General features: G+C 40.2%; 1 protein-coding gene and 1 long non-coding RNA gene across 2 annotated transcripts in view; one reads left to right on the top strand and one right to left on the bottom strand.

The window, feature by feature from the left end:
• Nucleotides 1–3,429: 3,429 nt before the first annotated feature.
• LOC139576576 (uncharacterized) lies at nucleotides 3,430–3,980 on the bottom strand. The gene is made up of 2 exons (XR_011675148.1): nucleotides 3,879–3,980; nucleotides 3,430–3,545 (listed from the first exon to the last, which is right to left on the bottom strand). It is a non-coding gene; the product is annotated as an uncharacterized lncRNA (long non-coding RNA).
• Nucleotides 3,981–7,561: 3,581 nt separating this feature from the next.
• The window catches only part of LOC139576574 (palmitoyltransferase ZDHHC8B-like), an 89,270-nt gene continuing 77,595 nt past the window's right edge, over nucleotides 7,562–19,236 (top strand). The window contains exon 1 of the mRNA XM_071402814.1: nucleotides 7,562–7,837. Within this exon, the coding sequence (XP_071258915.1) occupies nucleotides 7,734–7,837 (104 nt within the window). The 5' untranslated portion in view covers nucleotides 7,562–7,733. The remainder of the gene's footprint in view (nucleotides 7,838–19,236) is intronic.

Below are 19,236 nucleotides of genomic sequence, written 5' to 3'. Positions count from 1 at the left end.
GCATTTCTTTAGAAAGTTTACACCAATACTGGTATATTGAAAGCTATTGGGCTTGTTCAACATTGCAGCTGACATTGCAGGCAACTGCCGACTGACTGGTCTACAAATCACCTTCTATCATAAATAACGTCTCATTATTATTTGTAGATCAGTCAGTCAGTCACAATTTACCCATGATAAATTACGATTTTGATCCTCTCGAACACGGCCAATGTGTAGGCTAAGGGAAAATAAATACACTTTTAATAAAATATAAGTAATTGGAATTACTCAATAGAGTCTACAAACTTAAATTGGTCTATTATGCTGGGCAACGGGTTTAATAAAGAATGCTGGTGAATCCTTACTCCACCCACCCCATTCACTGCAATGCAATACACTGCATATTAATTACATATTGGCTTATAGAGAAAAAAAACGACTATGTGCCGATGTAAACGTGGATTGGGAGTACTCAGTAGGGTCTGCAGAATCTATATACACTCAATGGCCAGTTTATTGTACAAACCAATCAAGTACTGGGTCGGACCCCCTTTTGCCTCCAGAACAGCCTGAATGCTTCAGGGCATGGAAACGTTGCTCAATTGGTATCAAGGGACCTAATGTATGCCAAGAAAACATTCCCCACACCATTACACCACCAGCCTGTACCATTGACACCAGGCAGGATGGGGCCAGGGACTCATGCTGCTTACGCCAAATTCTGACTCTGCCATCGGCATGGCGCAACAGGAACCGGGATTCGTTGGACCAGGCAATGTTTTTCCACTCCTCAATTGTCCAGTGTTGGTGATCACGTGCCCACTGGAACCGCTTCGTCTTGTTTTTAGCTGATAGGAGTGGAACCCAGTGTAGTCGTCTGCTGCAATAGCCCATCCGTGACAAGGATCGATGAGTTGTGCATTCTGAGATGCAATTTTGCACCCCACTGTTGCACTGCGCCGTTATTTGCCTGTTTGGGGCCCGCCTATTAAATTGCACGATTCTTACCATTCTCCTTCGAACTCTCATCAATGAGCTGTTTTCGCCCACAGGACTGCTGCTGCCTGGATGTTTTTTGTTTGTCGCACCACTGTCGGTAAACTCTAGACACTGTCGTGCGTGAAAAGCCAAGGATGCCGGCCGTTTCTAAGATACTGGAACTGGCGTGCCTCGCACCGATGATCATACCCCGCTCAAAGTTATTAGGTCACTCGTTTTTGCCCATTCTAACATTCAATCGAACAGTAACTGAATGCCTCAATGCCTGTCTGCTTGCTTTATATAGCAAGCCACGGCCAAGTGACTCACTGTCTGTATCGAACAGTAACTGAATGCCTCAATGCCTGTCTGCTTGCTTTATATAGCAAGCCATGGCCAAGTGACTCACTGTCTGTAGGAGTGAACCATTTTCGTGAACGGGGGGTGTACCTAATAAACAAACTGGCCACTGAGTGTATGGTGTTATTTCTTGGCAGACTGAGGTCTACATACCCAGCAGCACGTTTTACTCCACCCATTCCATTGGTCCCAATGCAATACACCGTAGGCCTATTCATTTACATATAGGCTTACAGAGAAATAATTACTCTATGTGTTGACTTAAAAGTGGTGTTGGGAGTACTCAGTAGGGTCTGTAGAATCTATATACTGTATGGTGTCATTTCATGGGGCACTGAATAATACGGAGTGTTGCTGGCCTTTTACTACACCCATTCTATTGGCCACAATGCAAATCGCTGCATATGCATTACATAGTGGCTTATAGAGAAAAACTGTTCTGTGTGCCGATGTCAAAGTGGGGTTGGGATTACTCAGGGTCTGTAGAATCTATATACAGTATGGTGTTATTTCATGGGGGACTGAGGTCTAAATACCCAGCAGCACTATACATACTCGAACACATAAGGCAAAGTTTTTAGTCAAAATGAAAATGTAATGCTTTCAGAACGGCAATGAAGACAATTATTTAGAAGTAATATCTAACAGGTTAGCAGTATACAGTGAATGAATTTTACATTTGAGTCATTTAGCAGATGCTCTTATCCAGAGCGACTTACAGGGGCAATCGGGGTTAAGTGCCTTGCTCAAGGGCACATCGGCAGATTTTTCACCTAGTCAGCGCAGGGATTCAAACCAGCAACCTTTCGGTTACTGCCCCAAGGCTCTTAACCGCTAGGCTACCTGCCGTCCAGGTACAGTAGGCATAGGCAAAGGCCTATTAACTCGTTTTCAAAAAACAATAACAGAGACAAGATTATTTACAAGTTATATTGTGATGATTATCTCTCAATGTCCGCAAAGGCATTTTCTGTACAGTTTTAAATGCATTACAAGAAACACTGCTGTATTCTTAAAGCTTAAAACCTTAACATCTTTCAACTAAGTAATTTCCCCTCCGATAACTAATGTAAAACATAGTCTCGCTTGCCATTGTGACAAAGCGTATTCACATTGCGCTCTAATAAAACTGCGTTAGAGAACAAGCACACTTTAACACCACTACTATTACCGTCTGACTGTTTTCTAAAATGGGGGCACCGATAAGAAAATTCATAGTTTAGTGTCACATCCATCACAATCCCACGCATTGCCAGATACTGTAATGCCAGGTATTCTCTGAATTGGAAGTAGTGTATCCTCAAATTATTTTTCATACTGGCTTAAGGAATCCATAATATTCAGATTTAAATTAAAGCAATTATTACTACTAACTTTATGTTGCATATCTATGCCTATAACTGTCCAATGTGACTAAGTTCACAGGCACTATCACATGCTTATGCTGCATTCAAAACAACTTGGAACTGGGAACTTGGAAATCTCAGACTTTTGACTTCAGTGGATTCAAAACTACTGGGAACTCGGAAAAAACAAACTCCGACTGGGAAAAATCGATTTGAATGGTCATCCAAGATCACTGTCGTCATGATTTGACCTCGTATTTTTCCTAATTCCAAGTTGTTTTGAACGCGGCATTAAAACCCCACCAGTTGTGGGCCGTTCCAGGCTCATTTGGCATAACCTCTTTGCTGTCACAAAACAGACTCTGTAATCGCTGACTCTCAAAATACGCCGGGCATATTAACACAATTTGTTGCTTCAGATATAACTTCACCAGATCATTGTACCCGTCAATTATTCTGTCATTAAACCACTTGTTGTCACTGCTTAATATGTTATAGACTTTTGACCTCACTTTTGTGTACTGAGTAGGCTACTGCTGCACATGTAACTTATTCGTGTGCTTCTCACTTCAAAATAATTTTCTTGAAAAGAATGTCTAGGGCCCCTTTTATGTCTGGAAGTGGAACGCTAAACATTGATGTGAAGTTTGGGTCATTGTGGATTCTGTTGGTTTGACAAGTTTCACAGCTATCTTCGTGCATAGCATTAGCCAAATATTTTATCGCTAGCATATCTAAGCAAGAAAGAAGTGGGTCGACAAAATCCAGTGGATCATTTTGTTTATTTGGATACAAAGACAAAAATTATTTGTTTATCTCAGCTAAAACATGATTCAACTCTTCAGGCAGGAAACTGCTCACTGGATGCTGCACTGCTGTCTGTAATAAATTATCAAAGTTATTTATTTTGCGAGTACACTTTGCGATGAGTGTGGGTCTATATTTCCAAAATATTTTTTTACAACGTGAAGATGCAGCAAAGATTGTAGTGTTGAATTTAGCCAACAGTTCTGAATTCGATTAGAGAATTTACATATGGTTGTGATCATGTTACCATGGCAATGTTGCTCAGGTCTGGTATCAAGAATGAAAGGTTCACTGAACCCTTGTGTCACATTACCCTTCTTTATCTTATTATTCAGAGAAAACATTTTAGAATTGATATCAGGAGGCATGTGAAAGTTTTTTTTTAGAGACCCTCCAAAACCCCACCTGTTTCGTTTTGGTTGTTGGTCAGTGATTCTGCTAGTTCCTCCTTCTGTTTGTGTGGCATTTTTGGTTTTCTTGCTGGGGAACGTGACATCTACAGCACACTACTCCATAATGACAAAGGGAAAACATGTTTTTAGACATTTTTGCAAATTTATTGAAAATGAAATACAGAAATATCTCATTCACATAAGTATTCACATCCTTGAGTTAACACATGTTAGAATCACCTTCGGCAGCGATTACAGCTGTGAGTCTTTCTGGGGTAAGTCTCTAGGCACTTTGCACACCTGAATTGTACAATATTTGCACATTATTCTTTTGAAAATTCTTCAAGCTCTGTCAAATTGGTTGTTGATCATTGCTAGACAGCCATTGTCAAGTCTTGCCATAGATTTTAATGCCGATTTTTTAAAGTCAAAATTATAACTAGGCCACTCAGGAACATTCAATGTTGTCTTGGCAAGCAACTCCCGTGTATATTTGCCCTTGTGTTTTAGGTTATTGTCCTGCTGAAAGGTACATTTGTCTCCCCGTGTCTGTTAGATTGAACCAGGTTTCCTCTAGGATTTTGCCTGTGCTTAGCGCTATTCCATTTATTATTATCCCCCCAAAATTCTGTGGTCCTTTGCGATTACAAGCATACGCATAACATCATGCAGCCACCACCATTCTTAAAAATATGAAGAGTGGTACTTCGTGATGTGTTGTGTTGGATTGGATTTGCTCCAAACATAACACTTTGTATTCAGGACATAAAGTTCATTTCTTTGCCACATTTTTTGCAGTTTTACTTTAGTGCCTTATTGCTAACAGGATTCATGTTTTGGAATATTTGTAATCTGTACAGGCTTCCTCCTTTTCACTCTGTCATTTAGATTAGTATTGTGGAGAAAATAAAATGTTGTTGATCCATCCTCAGTTTTCTCCAATCACATCCATTAAACTCTTTTAAAGTCACCATTGGCCTCATGGTAAAATCCATGAGCGGTTTCCTTCCTCTCGGCAACTGAGTTAGGAAGGACGCCTGTATATTTGTTGTGCCTGGGTGTCTTGATACACCATCCAAAGTGTAATTAATAACTTAATCATGCTCAAAGGGATAATCAATGTTTTTGCCCATCTACCAATAGGTGCCCTTTGCTAGGCATTGGAAAACCTTGTTTTTGAGGGACGTTACAGATAATTGTATGTGTGGGGTACAGAGATGAGGTAGTCGTTCAAAATCATGTTAAACACCACAATTATTGCACACAGAGTGAGTCCATACAATTTATTATGTGACTTGTTAAGTACATTTTTACTCATTAACTTCTTTAGGCTTGCCATAACAAAGGGGCCGAATACTTATTGACTCAAGACATTTCAGCTTTTAATTTTTATTCATTTGTAAACATTTCGAAAAAAGAAAAAAAACGTTTTTTCTTTTCTTTGACATTATGGGGTATTGTGTGTGTAGGCCAGTGACACAAAACCTCAATCTATTTTAAATTCAGGCTGTAAGACAACAAAATGTGGGGAAAAGTCAAGGTGTATGAATACTTTCTGAAGGCACTGTAAAGTATGTCTCTTTGGTAGGCTATGTACAAAGTATGTATTTTAACTATACATCCCGTTATTTATCCCCTGAATACAAATGTTTTGTTTTGAAGGTTTCCTCACGGATATCTGTGTTTTTCTTGTTTAGCAGTACTTTTATATACGTTGATGAAAATCTCTTTAAATCTCGTGTGAGAAAGTCAGACCAAATAGGAATTAGACCAAAATAGACCAAATAGGAATTACCAGAAGAAAGTTTAAAAAAAGCTTGTCTAACAGTTTTTATGAACAGTACAGGTTTCTCTCAGTGCATTGTGCTCTATCAATGCGTTCAAAGGTTTGTTTCCGTATTTTGTCAAAGCATTCAAAGAAAGGAGAGTTTACTTTTTCACTATATACTGTACAGTGAACTCCAGAAGTATTGGGACAGTGACACATTTTTTGTTTTGACTTGAAATTATATGATGACTGCGGTTAAAGTGCAGACTGTCAGCTTTAATATTAGGGTATTTTCATCTATATCGGGTGAACCGTTGAGAAATTACAGCACTTTTTGTACATAGTCCCCCCGTTTTAGGGGACCAAACGTATTGGGACAAATTCACTTGGGTATTAAAGTAGTAAAAGGTTTTGGGTCCCATATTCATAGCACGCCACGACTACATCAAGCTTGTGACTACAAATTTGTTGAATGCATTTGCTTTGTGTTTTGGTTGTGTTTCAGATTGTTTTGTGCCCAATAAAAATGAATGGTAAATCATGTATTGTGTCATTTTGGAGTCACTTTTATTGTAAATAAGAATAGGATATGTTTCTAAACAATTCTACATTAATGTGGATGCTACTATGATTACAGATAATCCTGAATGAATCATGAATATGTGAGAAAGTTAGACACGCAAACATACCCCTCACCATTACAATAACAGGGGAGGTTAGCATTTTTTTGTTGTTGAGGGGGGTATTATATTCATTATTCACGATTAATTCAGGATTATCCATAATCATGGTAGAATCCACATGACTGTAGAAGTGTTTAGAAACATTATAAGCAAATACTTAACTTTTTACTTCAGAAATAAGTGAATTTGTCCCAATACTTTTGGTCCCCTAAAATGCGGGGACTATGTACAAGAACGGTTCACCTGATATGGATGAAAATACCCTCAAAATAAGTCTGTACTTTAAATCTCTTAGTCATTGTATCACCTCAATGTGCTTGGAGTACAGAGCCAAAATAGTAACACATTTGTCACTGTCCCAATAGTTTTGGCGTTCACTGTATATCACCTTCAAATTCATCAGCAAATGGTGTTCATCAATGGATTTTCTGGGTCAGTTTTTAGGTCTAATGTTTGTGTTAGTTTCTTGATTTTGTTAATAGAGCTGCTTACTAATGTGGAATTATGTCTGCTACCAAGAACAATGCAAACATCAACAATGTCACAAATGTCAGCAAGATTTGTGGAATTCATGCCCATCCGGTACCTGTATTCCTTCTTACTGTACTCTTGTCTACAGAGTTGACCAGCTTGTTGCATTAAATTACTTTTACATACTGGTATGACACAGAAATCTAGATGTTATGGAGTAGCCTCTCCTTTCACTATTTTCAAACTTTGTCTCAAATACTCGTCTACCCATTGAAGACAAGATAGAAGTGGGTCGATGAAATCCAGTGGATGATTTTGTTTATTTGCATACAGAGGTTAAAATTATTTTTGTATCTGTCAGCTAAAACACGATTCAACTCTTCAGGCAGCAAAGTGCTCCCTGGATGCAGCAATGTAGCAGTGCTATGGACCTATCACTATCATTCATTTGTACAGGTACTATGTTGCTGCCACACATATCCCTTTCTTTATTCTATACTGCATTTGGTAACTGCTCTATTGCTCTCTGGGTATGCTCCTCACTAATCATAAATGTAACTGGAACGGAAACATTGGATTATGTTACTACAATCTCATTGTATAATAGCCTCTTTTAAAAAAATAAATGATTTTAGACTTGGGTGGCATCCAGGGGCATCCCAAGTTATCCACCTTGCAATATGTTGAAATGCGGACTTTTATTTTTGAAGGTTTCCTCATTACCATAGTAAAGTGACATCGTTAGTGCTGCTAGCAGAAAAGTAGTGGATTTCCAAGCTTTTGGAGCGCTGTATTTTCTGCCTGTCTATATTTGGATCTGTGTGCGTTTAACGGTAGTAAATACGGATTGGCTGAATCGTTCATTATAGATATTGCAGACTGGATCTTGACATATGTATCCTATCTCCAATTGGAATAAATAATTGAGGAATGTGGAAATTACAGAATGCCCAACAGCGTTGGAAAGAGATTTAAACCCACCAAATACATCCCGGTATCTACTGCTGCCACTCTTCTTGTGGGATCCACCACCTTATTCTTCGTTTTTACGTAAGTTTTAATTGTTTAGTAAGTCTTATAGGCTATCCTTCTGGTAATGCCTTACACACAATAAAGAGTTTCCTATTCGGATCAGTAGCATAGGTCCGACGATATGGTGGTAACCAATGACTATTGCTGTTAGAAGTTTTTGTTGCAGGATTTTAGACCGCTTTTCCGGGTCGGACCTTTATGCTATTATGAATGGTTTTATAAATGTGGACTGTGCACTGCATTGCCTACAGCTATTATTGATCTTCGACTCGTTTTGGTAGTCTTGTTAGGCTGGGTGTGTCGAAGCATTATGGCAGAAACTTCTATATTACATTTACTTTATATTTGTTTTCCAAATGCATTTTTTTCTAGAATAAACTTCATAGTTGGACAGCCAACTCAAGCTTGAAGTAGTCTAGGAGGTAGGCAGATAGCGGCTATAGGTTACGGTGTAGCCGTAGGCCGCCATACTTGCCAGTTAGTTGCCCCGTCTTTAGTTCTTCAGGCACAGCAAACAAGTAACACAGCGGTGAATTGTTATATCGTTGCAACTGGTAGGCTACTTTGAATATGGGTGTGTCCAATATTGATTAGAAATGCTGATTCGCCCTCGGTACCTACATCAAAGTGCTTCATGTATAACGGGCAAGTGCATATGTGCGCTCTGAAGATTTTAGTGGTTAGAGCTCTACCACTGCACCTTCATTATGGAAATGTGTGTGGTTTACAGCGAGTGATGTTTTTCTGAAGGTTATTTTTTCCACCCAGATTCGTTTTTTTTACATATCCATTTTCCCATGGTTATTTATTGCATTCCTGATTGACCCTGTGATCTACTTTCAAGTGCATCATTTATTGACATATAGGCGGACAATCTGATTGTAAACTTTCAAGTACAGCCTAGGCCTGCTGTACATTTGAATCTGCACTTAGAGTCTATTTGCTTATGGGGACTAGTGGTTTGACTGAACTGGTATGATCTCATGGTTCAGCTGTCAGAGATTTGAGCACTAAATGCATTAGGGCATTGCATGAATGGATAGGCCTATAGGCTTAGGCCACTGTATGATATTCATATTTAAACACATGTAAAGGAAGAGAGGCTATAGGCGTAGCCCCAGAGAGAGTGGGAGAGATAGAGATATGCCGGTGGCATGCTACGACACCAACATCTATTTCTTTACTCTTGTCAGATAGGCTACTGCATCTGCTATAGAGATATACAATGTAGGTGTGCAGAAGGAGGCTAATTCGTTATTTTTCGATCAGAATATTTTTGATAAAGATAAGCATTATATTGTTAGACCATAGGAGGAGCTAGGCTACCTGGGGCGGCAGGTTAGAGTGTTGGACTAGTAACCGAAAGGTTGCAAGATCGAATCCCCGAGCTGACAAGGTAAAAATCTGTCGTTCTTTCCCTGAACAAGGCAGTTACTAGACTGTCATTGAAAATAAGAATTTTTTCTTTTTTTAAATTTAAATTTAAATTATTATTTTTTTAATATGTTTTTTTACCCCTTTTTCTCCCCAATTTTCGTGGTATCCAATCTTGTCTCATCGCTACAACTCCCGTACGGACTCGGGAGAAAGCCATGCGTCCTCCGAAACACAACCCAACCAAGCCGCACTGCTTCTTAACACAGGGCGCCTCCAACCCGGAAGCCAGCCGCACCAATGTGTCGGAGGAAACTTGTGCATGTAATTATTAACAGACAAATCAAAAATCATCTCTCTTTAAAAAAACAACAACAGCAACCCAAACAACAGCAACACAAAGTGTAAATGTGTCACGTATACTCCCTCTCCGGCCTCTAGGTCCCCAGGCTGCTGATTATTATGCACACCTGTCACCATCGTCAAGCACACCAGCGCCTCATGACACTCACCTGGACTCCATCAACTCCTTGATTACCTTCCCTATATCTGTCACTCTCCTTGGTTCTTTCCTCAGGTGTTATTGACTCTGTTTTCATGTCAGTGTGTTGTTTGTGTTCCTTGTTTTCTGTGCTGTTTATTTATTAAACACTCACTTCCTGTACTTGCTTCCAAACTCTCAGCGCACATCGTTACAAAATGTTTGCAAACTTTGCCCAGACTGAGCTATTCAGGACAGTATAGGCTAGAGGAAGTCTGAGTGTGTAGCATGGCTTTTGTACTGGGGGTTAATGGTTTCGATCAAAGGAAACATATGAAGTTGGCTTTCCCTGTTGCCCAGCTATCTAGATTGTAGCGTCAACAACCACTCCAGTTCTAAATGGGTTCCTCCCTGGCTGTAAGAGGCTTTGCATAGACACATAGTAAGACAAAGTGGTAGTCTAATGGTGTAGTCCTGATGTGCTTGTGTGCTTTGGTACCACAGTAGCTGATACAGGGCAGCAGGAAGCTAGTCTCAGGTCCCTCTCCAATCTTCCAGACCTCTTGGTTTTACTGCCCAGCTTCTCTATTGCAGCAGGGGTTCCAGTCAAGCTGTGGTCAGGGCTAGATAGATGGGCCAAACATTGACCCCCAACAGATGGGTAGAGAGGGTAAGGATTAGGATTTTACCCCGTTCCTCTGCTCTTTGATTCCCCATGCAGCTAAACGTCCATAGGATTGGGTTGTGTATAATGGAACCCCCTGGGGTAGAATTACTGTGCATATCCACTCTAACATTGATGGGGGGAACATATGCTACACAATACACCACAATGCTCCTCAATGCACCACAACATTCCACAATACACCACAATGCTCCTCAGTACACCACAATGCTCCTCAATACACCACAATGCTCCTCAATACACCACAATGCTCCTCAATGCACCACAATGCTCCTCAATGCACCACAACATTCCGCAATGCACCACAACATTCCGCAATGCACCACAACATTCCACAATGCACCCCAACACAACAAAACAAACCACAGTAGATCCAATAGATGAAGCCACACATGTGCTGTGTTTAGAGAGCTGTGAGACAGCAACCTATGTGAGTCATTGTGGACCAAGTGATTGCCAGGTCTCCACACTAGTGTCATATCAGGCATGGAGGAAGAGGCACTGTGTGAATAGTATGAGTGCCAGCTGAGTGCTGGCACAGTGTTACTGTTACTGCTGTGCCTGGCGTCTCTGTCAGTGGATTTACAGTATGTCTGTCCTTCACGACCACAATATCATTCACTCATTCACGTAAGGCTCATAATGCCATGTGACCAAGGTCCCCTGATTCCTCTACACAGGTCCAGCTTCTGGTGTTTCTGCAGAAACAAGAGGTGGTATAACATTGGACTGTTTGCTGATGTAAACAAACAAGCACTTTGTAAAGGCTTTCCACATGCTCTATACATTTGCTACCTGCCATTGAGAAAAATGCAGAGGCTTACTGTTATCATTTCCTGTCAATACCAATATCCCACATTTAAGAAGGGGTGAGAAGGATTTCTGGAAACTATCAATTGACTATGCGGCAGTTGTTATGGCAATAAATTACAGAAGAGGTTGCTGTTTGTGTTTAGAGCCAAACTATCTCCCAGAGATTCATGTACGTACAGCTTGGCATGAGAGCCGGAGCAAAGTGGACAGAGAGAAATCTAATCTTAAACTTCCACATCTGTTTCCTCATTTACAACATATTCATTTAAATGAGACGCTCGGTGCAGTAGGCTTTTCCTCTTGAACCACTATTGTTCTGATGGTAGGTGCAATCAGGCGCTATGTTCGTTCCGATGTCCATACTAGCACACCACGTAGAATGCACAATTCATTGCTTCATTCTAACCAGTATGCTAGTTTGGACATTGCAGCAAAGATTGGCTAATGTCTCACAGTTCTTTTCATGTGTATAACAATGTATTAGGATATCATAGAGTGGACTGGGGGTATCGTTAATCTCATATTTACTCACCCCAACATGATGGTGTGGTAGTGGTGAGGGATGGATTAATGCCTAGCATCCAGGGATAAGTGCTAGATGTGCCCACTGGCTGTGGTGTTTTAAAACATTGTGGTAATCTCTTCTCTACCACATTAATTGAACTTTTAGGAGAGTAATTAAATGTGCATCCCCCATTGATCTTAATCCACATCCGGACTGTGGCGACGTCCCAAATAGCCCTCTTTTTTTTCATACATAGTGCACTACTTTCGACTAGAACCCTGTAGGCCCTGGTCAAAAGTAGTGCACTGGGGAATAGGGTGCCATTTGGGACACACATTGGGTGTGATTATGCAGCTGCTGCTGTCCTCTCTTTATTTGGTGGTTCTGTATCACTGATGCTATCTTATTCATTGGTGCCTTTCAGTACTGTGTGTTAGATACCATTAGAGCCTAGTCATCCTCCAATCCCCACTTCCCTTTGCTAATGTGTTTGATTGTAAGGGCTCTGTGAATTTGATGTTAGTTTAATCATTTGTTAATCTACATTGATTGTTTTGATATAGGTGATATAGTATTGACATAGTGATATTTGATAATGGTGATATCAGAAGGGTTTGTTTGATATGGTGGATATAAATCTGATTAGGTTATGTCATTAAGGTTGTCTTTCTGGTTTGCTAAATCGCTATGATCATGTTGTTTGTGTCGATTCCAATGTTCGATCCTCTATATTAGGATATCAGTAGTTCAGATTCTCTCCCTCCCTCCTTCCATCCCCTACAGCGATTCTATCCTGTCACCACCCTACTTAGTTTGTAAATGCTTCTGCCTGCATTGTGAAAAGAGGGGTATTATGGACTATTCAGAGCTCTCCTTCTTCATGCAGAGATAAAGATAATGAGATAATAGGTTTGGTATATTTCTGCCGATGACACCTGGACCCTTGTCTGATGGGTAGTGCTGAGCAATTAGTACTTTTTATTTAAAAAATAATCAGTTTTCGATGTTGGTTTTGATCATTTTTGTAACATTAAATACACTATACATTATGTGGGTTGAATGCTTGTAACACAGAATCAAACAATTAATACAAGTCCCATGATGGTAGTGACTGCCCATTACTGCTTATCACTTATTAACCATCATTTATTCACATTACTTTACTTTAATAACATCTTTCAGTTGTTGTGTATATTACATTAGTTTTATTTGATGACTTTATTATTTCATTCCAAGTCATCATCGCATCTCCATTGAGCTGCTGCCTATGTTGTCTGACAAAAATCACACTTTTGTAGTTCTACATCTTAAATAAGGCATACTTTTATGACTGCTGAATACCAACTATCAATCACTTAGATCATGTATTTTCAGGTAGAGATACCTAGCGAAGCTCACGATTGCTCATTCTTCTCTCTTCAGTAGCAGGCATAAAAGAAACACAGACCGGACAAGTAGATGGCCAATGGATTATGGTCATTGTAGGGAATTACTATGTTTTATGCGCTAAACTATGTAGAGTATTGGCCTGTTGGAAACTACAAATCCCTAATACATCGCACAGTTCAGGCCGAATCTGATTTATTTCTAGAGAAACTGTGTGATGTGTGCATTGAGTTCACAGAAGAAGGAACAACGAACAAAATGAAATTCAAATAATTGAACCAACGTCAAGGATAGGATAGGGAACGCTTTAGTTTTCTGTGTCATATAGAGGATAGATGCTGATTATCTCACTGAAAACAACAAGGCCAAAATAGGCATTCACAGCCTAAAGTGATTCATAAAAATCGCTGCACAACTGTCTGATCGCTGGTTTTCAGGGGGACAAATGGAGCTTTTGGTATTACTGAGGATAAGGCCTTTACCAGGACTGGGGATGCTATGTTTAAAAATAATAATAATATGAGCAGCTACTTTAGGTCAAGGAGAGATCTTGTAGATGAATTCATTTGGTTGCAGGGTTGTGCTGGTGTCACTCTCAAAGGGCTCCTTGCAGTTATGTACTGTATAACATCATGATCAAGGAAGGGATGACTACTCCCTTCCCTTTCAATAAAATTTAAAATAATAGTTTTAATTGTGTGTACTGCATTATTTATCATGAGTGTAGGCTCCCTTGTGGATCTTATGACTGCGTGGTAATTTATTTGAGACTTCAACCCCACTCTTTTGCACTACACTATTTCTTTCTATTACAGTAAAAAAAAATGTACCAGGAACTTATAAACATGTCTGTAGGCTACAACATGTCTGTACTTTGAAAGGAAAAGTCTAGTTGCTTGATGGCTTAGGGACCAAACCTAAATCTTGAAATTGAATATTAATCATGAAACCAAACTATATAATGTTGAACATAATGTAGCCTCTCATAAGATAGGATGAACTGTAATTCCTCATTATCAAATGTCTTGGGGCTGAATACACTCATCCCATTTGGCAGCATACACAGAAACCATAGAGTTCCATTCTAGGTAAAGGTTTACATAACCCCTGTACCACTGACCGTTCCCCTCCGCAATCTATCTACTGTAGATCTGTTCTGTTTCCACTTTCCCATGTTCTGTATGGGTAATGTATGGTTTAATAGTATGTATGGTTACACTGACATACACTTGCTATGTATCGTTAATATATGGTGTAATGCTATGTATGAGTAATGTATGGTTTAATGCTATGTATGAGTAATGTATGGTTTAATTCTGTGTATGAGTAATGTATGGTTTAATACTATGTATTAGTAATGTGTGATTTAATGCTATGTATGGGTAATATATGCTTTAATGCTATGTATGGGTTACACTGACATACATTTGCTATGTATGGGTTGTGTATGGACTCCACTGACCATAATTGAGGGATTCAATTCAACACAAAAGGATGACGGTGGTATCTTGAGTCTCAGATTCAACTGCTGACATTTTCTTTTAAATCGTTTTGAACAAAGTTTCTATGAGGTAGGCCTGTAACTTAATTTAATGTACAGTGCCTTCAAAAACTATTCATACCCCTTGACACATTTTGTTGTGTTACAGCCTGCATTTAGAATTGATCACATTTAGGTTTTTTGGTCACTGGCCAGAGAACACCCCATAATGTCAAAGTGGAATCATGTTTTTCGGAATGTTTACAAATTAATAAAAAATGAAAAATGTCTTGAGTGAATAAGCATTCAACCCCTTTGTTATGGCAAGCCTAAATAAATTCAGGAGTAAAAAATGTGCTTAACAAGTCACATAAGTTGCATGGACTCAATCTGCGTGCAATAATAGTGTTTTTTGAATGACTCCAGGTACCCCACACATAAAATGATCTGTAAGGTCCCTCAGTCGAGCAGTGAATTTCAAACACAGATTCAACCACAAAGACCAGGGAGGTTTTCCAATGCTTTGCAAAGAAGGGCACCTATTGGTAGAAAAACAGACATTGAATGTCTCTTTGAGCATAGTGAAGTTATTAATTACCCTTTTAAATGGTGTATCTATACACCCAGTCACTACAAAGTACAGGCGTCCTTCCTAACTCGGTTGCTGGAGTGGAAGGAAACCGCTCAGGGATTTCACCATGAGGCCAATGGTGACTTTAAAACAGTTACTGGCTGTCATAAAACAGTTTAATGGCTGTGATAGGAGAAAACTGAGGATGGCTCAACAGCATTGTAGTTACTCCACAATACTAACCTAATTAACAGAGTGAGAAGGAAGCCTGTACAGAATCAAAAATATTCCCAATCATGCATTCTGTTTGCAACAAGGCACTAAAGTAATACTGCCCAAAAATTGTCCTGAATTCAAAGTGTTATGTTTGGGGCAAATCCAATACAACACATTACTGTGTACAACTCTCCATATTTCCAAGCATAGTGGTGGCTGTATCATGTTATGAGTATGCTTTTAATTGTTAAGGACTGGGGGAGTTTTTCAGGTTCAGTCTGCTTTCCACCAGAGATGAATTCGCCTTTCAGCAGGACAGTAACCTGGCCAAATCTACACTGAAGTTGCTTACCAAGAAGATAGTGAATGTGACCAAGTTACAGTTTTGACCTAAATCTGCTTGAAAATCTATGACAAGACCTGAAAATGGTTGTCTAGCAATGATCCACAGCCAATCTGACAGAGCCTGAAGAATTGTGAAAAGAATAATCGGCAAATGTTGAACAATCCAAGTGTGGAAAGCTCTTAGAGACTTACCCAGAAAGACTCACAGCTGTACTCACTACCTAAGGTGATTCTAACATGTATTGACTCAGGGGGTTGAATACTTATCTAATCAGGATACTGTATATTAGTGTTTAATTTTTCATGATTTTCTTTACAAATGTTATAATTTTTCTTCCACTGACATTACAGATTATTGTGTGTAGATCGCTAACATAAAATTACAATTAAATACATTTTAATCCCACTTTGTAACACAACAAAATGTGTAAAAAGTCAAGGGCTGTGAATACTTTCTGAAGGCACTGTATATTTTATTTGATACCATCTAGGGTAGATTATTGTGTACTGTGTTGTTTTGTTTGGGTCTGTAGTGAAACTGACAAACATAAAGAACACTGAAAGCCTGTTGAAGGTAGAGAAATGGCACCATTACAACAAAACGCCAAATACTTATTTCAAACAATAGACAGTGTGGTGACTCACTCTCTGTCTCCCCGATGGGGGTTTACACATTCACACTCCACGATGGATACGTTTAAATCTGGCTTTCATTGCTCCTATATTTTTTGCCGCAGGCTAAGTGACAGTAATGAGATCAAATGTATAATTCAGGCCCGAAGTTTTGATATAATAAAAAGGAACGCTCACCAAGGGAATCCCAAATGACACTGTTAACATTTTTATTAACCCATAATGGAGTTATCCCCCAGCCTCCCCCTGTCTTCCTGCCTCACCTTCTCTTAAGGCATCAGCATGCTTCAGTCCGGCTGGCAGATAGCCAAAGTCGGCTAGGCGAACCGAATACGCTCGCAATACTTTAGCTTGAAAAATGAGAAAGAAACGGCAATAGTACTGTTTGTCCATTTAGAGATATTGATCTGAATTAATCTAAGATAACTCAAGAAACATGTTATTGATTTTGCCGTTTTTGCCGTGGAGATCTTAGTCACGCAATTTTACATCTGACTAAGATGTTTGGTGCAGTATTTCTAAATGAAAAAATGTGCATGAAAACGAGTCGTCTCTCAGTGAATGACAACAAAGACTTTACTGAAGAATCCCTACTGTTGACCAATCACAGACTAAGGGGCGTAGACTTCGGCTACAGACTTCAGCTTGCCTCAAGAAAAAAGGTTGTGTGCCTGAACAACCGAAAAAAAGACTTACCAAAGTCCAAAACAAAAAAGACATCACAAAATGTCTTCATAATATATGCATAAACTCTTCCAAGCTGTTTCGTCTGGGAAGCATGCGGACGCCTTTACACTCTCTTACAAGGAGGGTAATATTCCAGTCATTATCTGCCATGGCAGGGTACAGCTATAAATCAGATCCCTGTCCTCTCCTTCATAACCATGGCTTGTCCAGCTGTTGATTCCCCTCAGATAAATGTGTTGGACCAGCCACTTCTTCATACCGCATCACTGGACCCAACCAGCCACACGGACAAGCATGCCTTACGTCTTCACCCTACATTGGTATTGACAAGTGAATGAGGCGGGCAAATAAAAGCCTGGGTCATCTAATCTGATTCCATCCTAGCCTCCTGTCACTCCCTCACAACTAGGTTAAGATCATGCTTCCCTGGTCGTGTCTGGCATCCTGAGTGAACAAAGCAGCCTCTTCCTGCCTGGAAAACCACAGCCTCATACCAACGCACAGCCTGCCCTCCACAACAATAACCACGGCCATGCACAGGTTGTTATTAAAATGAATGCAATTTATGATTCATAGCTGTGGCAGGCAGGCCTTTGAAATGGACCGTTTATGTGGTTGGCTGTGTGTAAGGGGGTGTAATGAGGGAAAAGGTTCTGTAATCCTGTGTCTGACAAAGTGCTTTGCTTTGACAGCACTGGGATGTATAACTGTTGCTGATTGGATAGCAGCAGAGCTTTACGTGTATCATTTTAGATTTTCATTTGATCTGAATTGTTATTGTTTTGAACTGTTAAATAGGTTTTGATCTGAGCCTTATTGGACTTTGAAATGATTTGATGGCTCACTGATTTGCTTCTGTTCCATTTCTAGGGGGGTTCTTTTATTTTGTCATAATCCTTTATGCGTCTCGAGTCTAGGGAGAGCGATTTTCTGCCTTCGAAGTTTGAAACTCATTGCTGCCTCAGAACTTTTCTTAAATGTCTTTCAATTTGCCGTCAAACTTTTTCTGAGCTTGGCTTGCCAAAATTATATTGTACCCTGTGATGCCATGGCTTGGCTAAATGGAACCATCTGTATGTAGTCAGAGCAGCTCAATGTAGCAATGTTTGCAGAAAGGGAAGTGAGGTGCTTGGGACTGGGAGTACAGGGTGTCTGTTCCCCCCCCCCCCTACTGCCCACCTTCCACCCCAGTGAGGGAGGCTGGTGGTGGAAACTACTCCTCCTGAGAACATGTGGGAATGATTTAGACCTTCAGCCGCTCTCTCCCTGGGCGTCTCCACCCTGTTCCCCCCCTCTCTTCTCCGTTTTGGCAGGGGGGGAGGCCATCACCGACCGGGAATAAGTTGAAACAGAGCTCTGCCTCTGACACCTCGTGCTACAGAGACAGAAAGAAGACCTGGAGTCCAGCTGCGTCTGCCTCCGAGTTAGAAAAGGAGACGTGTGTAGTTAGAGGAGTGTAGCCTACATCTCAAGACTACTCCAGAGAGCCATAGACACACACACAGGGAGAAAGAGATGGACAGGCCGATCGAGTGGGGTGTTATGAGCGTGTTGCCTTTTCATATCTTTGGCCATTTTCATGCAAGTCCATGGTTTGAAGGCCCCAGAGATGGGCACATCAATAAGAGTTGCGGTGCTCACTCATCTGTAACGAGCAGAGTGACATAAATGTGAGTGGTCTTGAGGCTTTGAAGCCAGAGATCCAAGGGCCAGACTCTCCACTCCAGGCTTTCTGTTTAGCTTTGGACTTGGCCTTTGTAGTAGTACTGAGGAGCTCTTATACTTTCCCATAGCTTTAGCCAGACAGACCTTAGACGGGTTACGAATGGAAAGATCAAATATCGAGTCTACATTCTGTATTAAAATGCACAAGAAATGACCTGCCTAATATTACCTACACTGAGATTGAGATGTTGTCTGTCCACTCCATACACACTCACAGAATAGATATATTAGCGCCATTGATGATTGTTTAAAGGACCTGTTATTATTTTGAAGCTTTTTTTTTGCAGAGTGAAAGATGCCCTTGCACTGTGCAAACCTGCTTGGAGGATTTCATTTTAAAGTGCTCCTGTGGAAGGAATTCTCATTCTCTCCCTGTTTTGTCTCTCTGCCTAGTGCGAACAGGGGTCGAACCTTATTATTACCAGGAGATTATGATGAACCTGTGGGTCAGGCTAATGGGATAGAGAATCCATGTGATCAAATGTTTATGATATTGGATCTTTGTTTAATAGATTC

Source organism: Salvelinus alpinus, chromosome 5 (assembly GCF_045679555.1).
Source record: "Salvelinus alpinus chromosome 5, SLU_Salpinus.1, whole genome shotgun sequence".
Lineage (NCBI taxonomy): Eukaryota > Metazoa > Chordata > Actinopteri > Salmoniformes > Salmonidae > Salvelinus > Salvelinus alpinus.
This window is presented reverse-complemented; position numbering and strand designations above follow the sequence as displayed.